At 45.3% G+C, this 12,679-nt stretch overlaps 2 protein-coding genes across 2 annotated transcripts in view; both read left to right on the forward strand.

The window, feature by feature from the left end:
- The first annotated feature begins 252 nt into the window (after positions 1–252).
- On the forward strand, positions 253–7,081 carry LOC142054275 (uncharacterized). Its single transcript, XM_075086617.1, has 3 exons — positions 253–398; positions 638–1,264; positions 2,131–7,081. The coding sequence occupies exons 1-3, from the start codon at positions 344–346 to the stop codon at positions 4,785–4,787; spliced, it is 3,339 nt and encodes a 1,112-aa protein (XP_074942718.1). The 5' UTR covers positions 253–343; the 3' UTR covers positions 4,788–7,081.
- Positions 7,082–10,450: 3,369 nt separating this feature from the next.
- Positions 10,451–12,679, forward strand: part of CDC5L (cell division cycle 5 like) — a 35,763-nt gene continuing 33,534 nt past the window's right edge. Inside the window, exon 1 of the mRNA XM_075086618.1 lies at positions 10,451–10,632. Within this exon, the coding sequence (XP_074942719.1) occupies positions 10,588–10,632 (45 nt within the window). The 5' untranslated portion in view covers positions 10,451–10,587. The remainder of the gene's footprint in view (positions 10,633–12,679) is intronic.

Consider the following 12,679-nt stretch of genomic DNA (forward strand, 5'->3'; position numbering starts at 1 on the left):
CTTTTTGTGTTGCTTAAAATGGGAATAGGTTTTGTGGAGCTTTAAAAAATCCCTCCCTGCCCACGGCTGGGGTGCTTTGGTCCAGGCAACGGGTAGAAAACGCGTTTAAAACTGATTTTTAAACCGCTTAAACCACAAGCGTTCAGGCAGGCGGACACCCCGCCCCTCCTCAGGCCCCGTCCCCCTGACGCACCCTCCAATCAGGAGCCGCGCACACTTGAAAACCGCGCGCGCGCGCCAGGAAGCGCCGTTCCCCTGCTCTTCCTGCGCACGCGCGGTGCGGTTTGGGGGAGACGGTCTGATTGCAGCGCGCAGCCGGGGCGGGTACAGGCCGCGCCGGGAGATGTCGGCGGGGCAGGGGGGGCCGGTGCCTGAGCCTGAGCCGGAGGCCGATAGTGGTAAGTGCCCGTTTCCCTGGTAGGGACCCGGTGGGGTTCGGACAGGGCTGGGGCAGAGGGGCGCGAGGCACCGCGGAAGGGGAGAGGCCGCTCCCCCGCCATGCTGCGGGTGGCCGGGGTGGTGGCCTGGGTGCGCGCATGCGCACTGGTCGACGCGCGGGCACAGCGGCGGGAGGGCGGGCTCCGATCGCTTCGGGTATTTGGGGAATTGTATTAATATTGTCCCTTTCTGTCCTCAGAGTCGCACGTCTTTGAAATTGTTCTCCCAGTCACCGTCTTTGTGCTGAGCGATGATGACTTTCTCCAAGATGACGCTGAGGAGCCGGTGGCGTCCCTTCCCGAGCTGGAGGATGAGTGGAAGCATAACTTAAACAACAGCATTTTCCGTAAAAGCGATGTGATGCCTTCAAGTGACAGTAACAGTTTGAGCATTTGGGAAGAAAACAGCGCTCCAAATGAGGATAATAGTATGAAATGCTATGGAGAAGAATTGGCTGCCGAGAGTGTGTGTAACAGATCAAAATCATCATCTTTAAGTGATCAATGTGATGCAGGCACAGATAAATATAGTCAAAATGGTGTGTTGCCTACATCGTCTTGCAAAACAGAGCTTATGGAGATAAACGAAACCAGCGACAGAAAAGAATGTGATGGTGATGATGGCCTTCAGAAGATGCCTCCTCCCCTCTCCTCTGCTGGCAATGAAGGTAGAGATGACATTGTCAAGACAAGCAGTCAGTTGACGTTGGCAGTGATACCCGAATGTGAAGAGAAGCTCGTCGGTACTGCAAGTGTTGGTTCTGATGGCAGTCGAGAGAAACAACCAGAAATTCACACGGAGATGGAGGCAGTTGTTGAAATGGAAGGTAACTTGTTGATAAGACTAGTGCAAGAGTTTAAGAAACCTGGTAAATTTCAACTTTTTGAAATAGGTAGGAAAGTATATAGGAAGAATGGCAAAGCCGTTTATTTTAGAGTAAGCATTTCCGCATTGATTAATATATGCAGCAGAAAAAGAACATTGGCTTGAGTGTGCTCTCTTCTTCTGCAGACTCCTGTGAAAAATAGTGAAATTACAATCAGTTGGTACTGTTTCATTCTGCTGCAGTTTGCAAAAGGGTGGCCTTTCATTAGGGAAAAGGATCTGAAAAAAAATTTAGGTTAAAGGTTTTTTTTTTATCCCAATTAGAGATATTAGGGAGAGAAAACCAACAGGCAGTAACTCTCATCGATGTAAGCAGAGACTGGGAGAGGCATAATTTAGGTTTAAACTCTACCATCCCTTACAGCAAATGGAATTCCTTCAGTAAGAAAGTCATACAGAAGTACTAAGAGTACTTTGTAACAGATAAGACACCAGAAGGAGCATCGTACTTCTGAGAACAGAGCTCTAGCAAAGTTTGGTGACAGTACTTTCCTGGGAATTCTGGCATAAAGCTGTTCTATTAAAAACTGTAGGGGATGTAGTGTTGTCTGTGAAATTCAGAGCTTTGAGTGAAAAGAGGAAGTGGCAAGAAGGAGGCTCCTAATTAGGGTTTCTTCTCTTAAAATATTATTTAAATATTGGGGGAGAGACACGGAGAGAGGCATTAGGGAAGAAGTGGAGGTAGGAAAATATTAAGGAAGCAAAAGGAGTGAAGAGTAAGCAAGTCACTAGGTAATTTGGGGGTATTACTACCAATTAATCATGAACATTCACCAATGTCATGCATGTGACTTTATCCCCCTGTAGATCCTGATTCTTCAAAGAATGGAGATAATGAATCTACTAACAGAAAAAGAAGCGAATGTGAACATGAAACTCTGAGTTCTCGTTTGGAATATGGCCTGAAAGAAGAACTGAAACTTACCTATAATTGTTCTGCTCCATTTCATAATGGATGTTCTCCTACTTCAGAAGAATTGCTAAAAGATCTAGGGAAACTGGAGTCAAATGCTTCCACTTCCGCTGAATCAAATACTACTGGAGAGCATATTTATAAGACATTAACACCATTTCCTAGAAAAAGACATCGGCAACAAAAAGTTGCTTCTTCTCTTGCAAGCCCAAAAGAATTCCAAAGCCAGCAAGACAATTTAGCATGGCTAAGTAATAATGTGACTTTCATACCTCTTTCTAAAGCATCTTGTTCTATAAATAAGCCTGAAAGATTGAATTTTAAGTGCAGGTTTTGTAGTTCTTTATATAAATACAGTGCGCATCTAAAGAAACATCTTTATTCAGCTCATAAAGATAAGAAAATACATAAATGCTGCTTTTGTAAAAGAACCTTCTTCTTTTTTGTCAACCTTAAGAATCACCTTAAACTTCATAATAAAATGACTAGGTTGCAAAAGGCAAGAAAAAACAGAATAAATGCGAGAAAAGCTAGTCAGAGAAAATCTGAAGAAAGGAAATTTGAGACCAAGAAAAGAGAAAGTAAATATGAGAAATTTTTCATCAAAATTGAAAGGGACTTTACACCTCTGGGTGTGCCAGTTAGTTTTTCCTGCAAAATTTGTTTCTTTGCTTCATCAAATCCGAGGATTTTTATTCATCACATGAAAGGACATAAAGCGAAACCACCTTACCAGTGTCCTCAATGTGATTATTCCTGCATTAGCTTATCCTATCTGTTAAATCACATGTACTGGCATGCTGGATATAAGCTGTACCAGTGCAGGTTTTGCACCTTTTTCTCATTATATTTTGCAAGCATGGTAAGGCATAGCTACATACACACAGGGGCTAAACCATATTCCTCCGAGTTCTGCCAGTCAGCATTCACAAGCACCACTGGGTTGGAGAGACACAGAAGATTACATGTGGGCAAAGAACCATGCCAAGGGCAGCAATGCGACTTTGTAAGTGGAAGGAAGAGAACTCGAAGACCTTTAAAGAATTATACATGTGATGAGTGTAACGTAGTGTTTTACACTAGAGGGCATCTCAGCTTTCATAAGAAATTTCATGAACAGTTTAAGGCTCCTGCTAATGGATATATGAATCAGAGCAATGAATATCATAAAGACAAAATATGCAAAGTTGACAGTGTCTCCCAGGATCATGTTTCTCTGTTTCCTGGTAAAGAAAATGATTGTCTCAGTGGGGGAATGCTGGCTCCAGAAGTAGACTTTGAGTGGGCAGGTGATGTGCAGGACAATAAGAAAATGTGCTCTGGAAAGAAAATCCCTGAAAACAGCCATGGAAGCAGCAGCTTACCATTTATTGGGAATAGATCAGAAGTTCCTCTGAATTCATACAAAATGGATGCAGTCCTTTGCAAAGAGCAACCTCTATTCAACTCCAAGACCTCTCATTCACAAGTTCAAGATGATGATGCATATCATAAATTTGTGGAAAAATTAAAGGATACGTGGCCGTCCAGTTTGTCTACATTCAAAATGTACAAGTGCCAACGTTGCAATTATGCTACTGCTGTCCATAGCGACTTTAAGCTGCACCTAAAAATACATACAGATGAAAGACTGTTTGTGTGTAAAGAATGCAATAAGGCATTTCAAACATCAAGCCATTTGAAGAAACACAGCCTTGTTCACATTAAGAATGAATACGAGTTTGGCCATTGCCTCTATGTAGATAGCCGCTTAGAAGATCTTGAATTGCAACATGAAATGCATGTAGGCATGTGTCCAGAGAGAGAATTTCGTTCCTCGGAAGGTTCAAACAGCATCCATTCCTTGCTTGGTTCGGAATTCTGTGGAGTACAGCCAGATGTCCAGAAAGGCAGAGAAGATGATTTGCTAGAACAAAGTCAGCCACAATTCTATCAGTGTGCAGAGTGTGAGTACACTACTTATATTTTAAGTAACCTTGAATTGCATGTAAGAACTCACACAGGTGAGAAACCCTACAGCTGCAGTGTTTGTCAGAAGAAGTTTCGTACTTCCAGTCACCTGAAAAGACACAGAGTCACACATTTTAATATGGAGCATCTCAAGTGTAGGAACTGTGACTATTCAACAAACAAATGGCTGTCCTTGAAACAGCATCTGGCTTCACACTCGTGTGGGGAAAGCTTATCTACTGGCTGTCTCTATGAACAAAAGCAGCTACCTGTCAAAACATACACGTGTGAAGAGTGTGGCTATTGCACAGCCCACAACGGAAACTTGAAGCTACACCTGAGAATTCATACAGGGGAGAAGCCCTTCAAGTGCAGTCAGTGTGCTCTTGCTTTCCGCACATCTAGCCACCTGAAGCGCCACTTACTGACCCATTTAAAATTGCGCTGCAGAAGGTGTAAATTTTCTACGGTAGATAAACCTGCTTTCCAAAAGCATGTAAAAACACATGCAAAAAAGTACAAGTGTGGAACGTGTAATGTGATGCTGCCTACCAAAAAACTTCTGGAAAAGCATAAGCGGCAACATAAGCTTGGAGTATAAGCTTGGGAACTGCAAGTTGGCACTCGATTCTGGAGGTGCTTACGTGTCCTGAATTTGCTCATTGTTTTATATTCCCCTGCTGTCCCCAGAATGATGGCTGGTAATGGATGCAGCTAGCTTTTTGATCCAGTGAGTGAGACTCAGGGGTAATGGCTTGCTCCAGGTTCTTCTGAGAGCTTCAGTTCTGGCACAGCTGGGGCTAAAGAAGATCTTGGAGCCATTTTTTCATGCCCGAGTAATTTCTTAATACCATGAGGTCAGTTATGATTTGACCAATATTCATCAGTTTAAACAGTTACTCTGTGCCACTTATTTTCTTGTAAAAAAAGTTAAAAAAAAATCTCATGTCTAAATGAAAGAATGCTTAAAGGGAGGGAAGGAAGTGCACGTTATATTGTGTAGTAATAATTCTTCATTTAAAAATTGTCAGTGTGTTTGGATGCTTAATGCTACCTCCCATCTGCTAAAAGTTGCATTCGGTACTCCCAGGTTCTCTTGCAATACTTGCAAGGAAGAAAAATAGTATCTCACCAAATTACAGAAATAAGATTGATGTCATCACAGGATAATTGTGAAAATGTGTTCTGTATGTGTGTGTCTATAAAAGGTTCATTAGGCAGTTATCTTACTGGTACGTGGGGTAATTTGAGCAGTCTGACAGAAATGGTAACATCCTTAATCGGATACTTTATGATACTGAGAATCCTTAAGTTAATCTTCAATTTTAAGCAAATGTCTAATGTTAATCTAGTATGAAATTCTTTATCTTTTCTCAGGCTGGTAGTTACTGTGTTCTTTGTTTCTTAAAACAGACAATACCATGCTTTCAAAGAACTTCTGTTAATTTAACCACTTGCTGGTATGTCGCAAATACTACTTTAGTTAAATAAAAACCTTAGCAGTATCTTGAACTGTAAACTTTATTTTGTTAAAGAGCTTTACTGTGTGTCTAAAATACCATGTATAAGGGCCACTTGTGCCAAACAGCAGCTGTTACCTGGTATGGTGAAGACAGATGTATCGTTCCTCCACTTTGTATTCAAATCTAGACAAATCTTTGCTTGTTTTACAGAGATATACAGAATGACTGAAACACAGAATGGCACGGGTTGGAAGGGACCTCTGGAGATCATCTTGTCCAACCCCCTACTTGAGCAGGCACACCCAGAGCAGGGGGCACAGGAATGCATCCAGGCAGGTGCAGAAACTCATATGTGGACATCACTGACTGTAGTATGTTCAGTGGTATCGATAACAGCGGTGTTACCCTCCTGTGTGGGGAAAGACTAACTGTCCCCTAATGTTACAGTTCAGCCCATGAGACAGCAGAGTAAAGCTATAGCTTAATTTAGAGAATGTAAACATGAAACTAGCATTTTTTACTGTTCTCTAACGTATGCTTTTCTTCATAAATATAATATTTTGCAGAGGCTCTCTGGTAGTGTAGGAGATGGGCTTGAAATGGTTGCCCAGAGAGGTGGTGAAGTCTCCCTCTTTGCAGATACTCAAAAGCCATCTGGACGTGGTCCTGGCCAACCAGCTCTGCGTGGCCCTGCTTGAGCAGGGCTTTGGAGCAGATGGCCTACAGAGGTCCCGCAGCCATTCTGTGATTTGGAACTCAATTTTCCAAGAGTGATTGAAACTCATGAATAGATATATGTATATGCCAGATCAGCAAAGGTCTTTAAAGTGATCTAGTTCTTTGTAGTCGCAGTAAAATCAGACAAGTAAATATGTCTGACTGTGAACCCTGGTGGTTACAGATGTTTTTACTACAAGCTGGGAAGTTGCCATTTGGGAATCAGTGATTCAAATCATAGAATAATTGAGCTAACACCCGACACAGTTGTGAAAAAGAAGAGCATTATTCTGATATGAATAAAGAAAAGCATTTCTGGGAAATATTAACACTGTTATACAAGCATAGATAAATTTTTACCTGCATTACTGTACAATTCTGATCATTTATTTGAAGAAAAAACTCAAAAGAACCAGTACAAAGAGGAAACAAAACTGGTGAAGACAATTGTAAGCCTAAATATCAGATAAGATTAAGAAAGCTACATCTGAGAATAATTGTTTAAAAGTATGGTGTACAATGATGAAGAAGGGAGCCCAATTTAAGGGGAAAAATTCATTGACAGAAATTGTAAAAGGAGTTTGTAAGAAGCATAAGTTTTTATTTTAGTTGTAAGTAAGAACAGAAGACATTTTCAGATGGAGCTTGATGAATTTGTAGAAATAATTATTCTGGGTTGTTGCCTCTAATAAAAAATAAAGTGTTTCATGACTCAGGAGGCTTCCTTCTGTTCTTTATGCAATGCACTGCGCTTTTGGGGATTGGAAGTGATTCTCAGTCTGACAAGTCAGAGAAATTTAAATGTAAAGACACACTCATTTTAAAATAAAGACACAGGCTATTCTCAGTATTACTGGTTTTGCTAGCTAAAGGTAATTTTTTATCTTTGCAGAGATTTAACAAAAATCAAAGCCTTTCCTAGACCATACTACAAAGTTTTCTATCTCAACCAAAAAAGTTTGCTTAACTTTCTTTATGAACACATCTTGAATTTGGACAAAGCAGTAGAACGTAATAGAAATCACACTGATGACAAGTAGCTTGAGCAAATAGGTGTCATTTTATCTGCTATGCATCTACTAAATAAGTGAACAAAAGTTAACCACAGGGTGAAGTAAGTTAATCACAGAATGGTGGGGGTTGGAAGGGACCTCTGGAGCTCACCCCATCCCACCCCTTGCTTGAGCAGGCACACCCAGAGCAGGGGGCACAGGACCGTGTCCAGCCGAGGTTTGAATGTCTCCAGGGAAGGGACCCCACAGCCTCTCTGGGCAGCCTGTGCCCCTGCTCTGGCACCCGCACAGGGAAGGGGTTTGTCCTCATATCGAGGTGGAACTTCCCGTGTTCCAACTTATGCCCATTGCCCCTTGGCCTGGCGTTGGGCGCCACTGAAAAGAGTCCGGCTCCACTGTCCTCATGCCCACCCTTTAGGTGTTTACAAGCATTGATGAGATCCCCCTCAGCCTTCTCTTGTCCAGGCTGAACAAACCCAGGTCTCTCAGCCTTTCTTCATAAGGGAGATGCTCCAGCCCCCTGATCATCTTGGTAGCTCGCTGCTGGACTTGCTCCAGCAGTTCCCTGTCCTTCTTAAACGGTGGAGCCCAAAACTGGACACGGTACTCCAGATGTGGCCTCACTAGGGCAGAGCACGGGGGGAGGATAACCTCCCTCGACCTGCTGGCCACACTATTTTTAATGTACCCCAGGACACCGTTGGCCTTCTTGGCCCCAAGGGCCCGGTGCTGGCTCAGGGTCACCTCGCTGCCCCCCAGCACCCCCAGGGCCTCTCAGCAGAGCTGCTCTCCAGCAGGTCCCCCCCAGCCTGTGCTGGTGCGGGGGGCTGTTCCTTCCCAGGGGCAGGACCTGGCACTGGCTCCTGTTGAATTCCCTGAGGTTCCCCTGGGCCCAGCTCTCCAGCCTGTCCAGGTCTCGCTGGATGGCAGCACAGCTTCTGGTGTATCAGCCACTCCTCCCAGCTTCGTATCGTCAGCGAACTTGCTGAGGTTACGCTCTGTCCCTTTGTCCAGGTCATTGATGACTATGTTGAACAGGACAGGACCCAGCACAGACCCCTGGGGAACACTGCTAGTGACAGGCCTCCATCCAGACTCTGCTCCATTGATCACAAAATTAATGTAGGTGAATAAGGCCATACTGCAATAGGGTTAACCACCAAGCAGATTCATCTACAACACAAGGAAGGAGATACAACATTTTCTTTGTTTCACTTAGAAAAGGTAAGAAGTGTGGAAGGTCCAGCAGTTGTTTTGAAATAGCAGAAATAGCTGCTAATTCAATGCCAAGAAATAGATTAGGGCGAGAAATGCAATGGCAGCTCAGTGCATTGTTACCCAGTTGGGAATTTCAGAGCCCCAGGTAACATTTGCATCTCAGAAACGATGGTGAAAGAGGCATTGTAACAGCGACTTATTGCAGCTGCTCTTGCAAATACTGGTAAGCTATAATCCAGTAATGAAGCTCCTCCATGGCCTTCTTGATAAATTCCAGTTTTGCTGTGGGACAACGGATGACACAGGTGAGACTTCAGCTGTGAGAAATACTATTAATTAAATCTTGTAGGTGTGAATGTAAGTACAAACTGTGGATTATCTGGTCTCTTTCAACTACTAACAGTTTAATGCAAAAATCATGATGGGTGACCCCTCCTTAAACTCACTGGACTCAGTGCCAGAAAAGAGGAGAAGACAGCTGTCTCTGCCTGGTGCTCCACTTGGAGGGCTTAGCCATGTCTGAAATCCTTGCCAGGCCTGTCCTGGCAGGCAGCAAGGTGCAGAGATCTCTGAGTGCTGCTAGGGAGCCTAAAATGTATGATTTAATAGGTGTTAAAATCCATATGTTACTATATGCTACTTGTTCAATTTTCATTTGGGCTACAGTGCACCCATGTAAATGCATGTTTTTTTGCAAGTTACAGAAACATACTGAAAATGTAACATTGGTGAAATTTGTTTTTCTTCTGCTGTCCCCTTCATAGAATCACACAATCATTAAGGTTCGAAAAGACCTCTATGATCATCAGGTCCAACCATCTACCCAACACCCCCAGGCCTCCTGATGTGCCCTGAAGTGCCACATCTACACGTCTTTTAAATACCCCCAGGGATGGTGACTCCACCACCTCTCTGGGCAGCCTGTTCCAGTGCCTGACCACTCTTGCAGTAAAGAAATTTTTCCTAATATCCAATCTAAACCTCCCCTGATGCAGCTTAAGGCTGTTTCCTCTCGTTCTATCATGAGTAACTTGGGAGAAGAGACCAGCCCGCCCTCATAAAACCTCCTCTCAGGCAGCTGCAGAGAGCGAGAAGGGCTCCCCTCAGCCTCCTCTTCTCCAGGCTAAACACCCCCAGCTCCCTATCACACCTGCTCTCCAGGCCCTTCTTCAGCTCTGCTGCCCTTCCCTGGACACGCTCCAGCACCTCAATGTCCTTCTTGTCCTGAGGGGCCCAAAACTGAACCCAGGCAGAGTGAATCCAGCCCCTCTGCCCCAGCCTGGAGCGTTGCCTGGGGTTGGTGTGACCCAAGGGCAGGACCCGGCACTTGGCCTTGTTACACCTCATACTGTTGGCCTCAGCCCATCGATCCAGCCTGTGCTGGTCCCTCTGCAGAGCCTTCCTGTCCTTGAGCAGACAGATGCTCCCACCCAGCTTGGTGTCATCTGCAAACTTACTGAGGGTGCACTTGATCCCCTCATCCAGATCAGCAATGAGGATATTAAACACAACTGGCCCCAATACTGAGCCCTGGGAACCCTGCTCGTGACCAGCCGCCAGCTGGATTTAACTCCGCTCACTACAACTCTCTGGGTTCGGCCGCCCAGACAGTGTTTGTGTCCGTTGGGGAATTTGACAGAACTAAATAAACAGCGCCTGCGTTACGTCAGCGCCGCGCGGGCCGCTCCGCCCTGCGCACCTCCAGCCGCCAGGTGGCGCCAGCGCAAAGCGCCTTCCAAGAGGTCCGGCTCGCGGGGGCGCAGCGCGGCCGAGCCCGCGCCTGCGCAGAGCGGTCAGCCCACCCCCCCCGTTACCCCCGCCCCTCCCGCCGCGGCCCGTACCGTGTCCCCTGTGCGCCTGCGCAGAGCGCGCGCCTGCAGCGCGGAGGGCGCCTGCGTAGGGGCTCGACCGGCCTCGCTGAGGCGAGCGGTGTTTCGTTCCTTTCACCCCGTTATTCTCTGCAGGACTTCGAGCCCCCATTGCCGCCAAGATGCCGCGGATTATGATAAAAGGCGGCGTGTGGCGGAACACCGAGGTAGGACTGCGAGGGCTTTAATCCCACACCCCCCAGGCCCGGGGCCTCAGCGGCTGAGGGGGCGGGGGGGGCGCCTTGCTCTAGTACGCAGGCGCGGTGGGGGTGGTGGTGCGCATGCGCAGCGACCTCGTGTCGTGGGGTGCCTTGAGACAGTGGGAGGGGTGGGGAAGGCGGGGACTTTCTTGGGCCTTCTGTTGTGTTTGAGGGGGGGGGGTGCGGCGGCGGGTTAGGCGTCTGCAGGCACTGTGGCCATGGAGGGCTGGATTCCTCAGCAGCCTGCACCTTCCTCCTCGCCCCCTGTCCTGGCGGGCAGAGGTCAAATCGGTGTTGTCTGGCCTGAAGGCTGCGCCTTGGCGAGGATGGGGTGGTCAGCTGTCCGTTTGTCCTGTCCCTGCCCCCTGGAGGAGCCGTCCCCAAAGCAGCCGGAGTGGGTGTGTGGGCCGTGTTGTTCTCGGAGATGTCCCTGTTGTAGACTGGAGTGTGTCTTCTACTGCTAGGCAGGGTTCTCTAGAGGTATGAAGGAGCTGGAATCTCTTGCCTTCGAAGACCTTTCCAAATGCAGGAATGGTGAAGATGGGTATGGGCTCTTCATACACTGAAATGCTTTTGTACACAGACATTCACGTGCCATTTGAAAAAGAGCACAAAACCCCCACCCTCCTCTCCCGTTTTCACCATCACATGCTTTCAGAACAGCAAGTGATCATGGAAAGGAAAATATCACAAGAAATCAAGGATGTCAGTTTTATTAGATGGCATGTTTAAAGGAAAAGCAGGTACTTGAAACTGTTAAATCCAGAAGTCAACAACTGTATACTGTGACCACTGGGCATGTACATAGTTCCAAAAAGCAGTGAGAAAAATTAATGGAAGATAAACGTAATGTGTGCTGGGAAATATACTGGAGGTGCTTTTAACCCCTGTCACATATCAGCTGTGTGCCAGGAGGCAGCTGAATTGGAGGTCAGGAGAGGATAGGAAGAACCACTGTGCGCTTACCCAGTTCTTATGGCCTTCCATAATTTTGGTGATTGTTAAGAGAAACAGCAGTGGGTTACGTAGATTACTGTTTCACCCATTTTTGTGTACCAGGGCGAAATAGCTCTCTTTAGTGCTATTTTTTTAGTAACATTTTGTTTATACACACAACATTAAAACTATAGAAAGTGGAACCAGTTGATATCAGGTAATTAGGAAAATGACCCATTACTTCCAAAAAAGCCTTCTAATGTCATCGGTATGGCTACTGTATGCCATATAAAACCAAGTAAATTTTAAAAATCAAGCAAGGGTTTATTTTTTAATAGAAATTTAATGAATTGTTTCCTGTAGCAGCTCGAGCTGGAACTTGTCATCAGCTTACAGGTAAAGCTGCCATGTGCTGAGAGGTGCCTGTGCTGGACGGAGTGTCTGTCCTTGATGACTGGCACAGTGTAGCTGGACAGATTCCGGACACAACTACAAGTACTTATTGGATACAGAAGGGGAACATCTCTGGTTGACAAGGCTGCAAGAATAGCTTAGATGCATTTAAAATACCATTTTCTGACCTTTGAGGAAACCAAAAATAATGAACCCATGTAGCGGGGGGAGGGGAGAGAGGGCTGATGGGTGGATTGACAGACAAATGGTAGAACTTCTAGCTTATGATCAAATCTCAGTGCACACTTTGATGTATATGAAATACCTCACTCCCAAGCTGAATCCATTACATTCTCCCCCCACCCCTACAGTTCATAAGCTTTTTGTGGTACTTGTTTTTTTAACAGCATATTCCTTTGATAGGTAAATATTCCAATTGCATTAAAATGTGAAAAACAGACAAAAAAGGATAATTTTTGGTATTATCTAAAATAAGCCACGAGAGGTATCTGTCAAGTTTATTTTATTTTTCCAAATGTTGTGTCATTACCAAACAAAGACTTCCCTAAGTCTTTATTGCTGTTCTTCAAGGAAGACTTTCAGAACCTTTAAACACTGTATGTTAAAGAGCAGTGACAGTAATTGTTTGGGAGGTTCTGTCTGGCCTGTGAAATAGGCCATAATA

The sequence above is a fragment of the Phalacrocorax aristotelis genome, chromosome 3 (assembly GCF_949628215.1).
Source record: "Phalacrocorax aristotelis chromosome 3, bGulAri2.1, whole genome shotgun sequence".
NCBI lineage: Eukaryota > Metazoa > Chordata > Aves > Suliformes > Phalacrocoracidae > Phalacrocorax > Phalacrocorax aristotelis.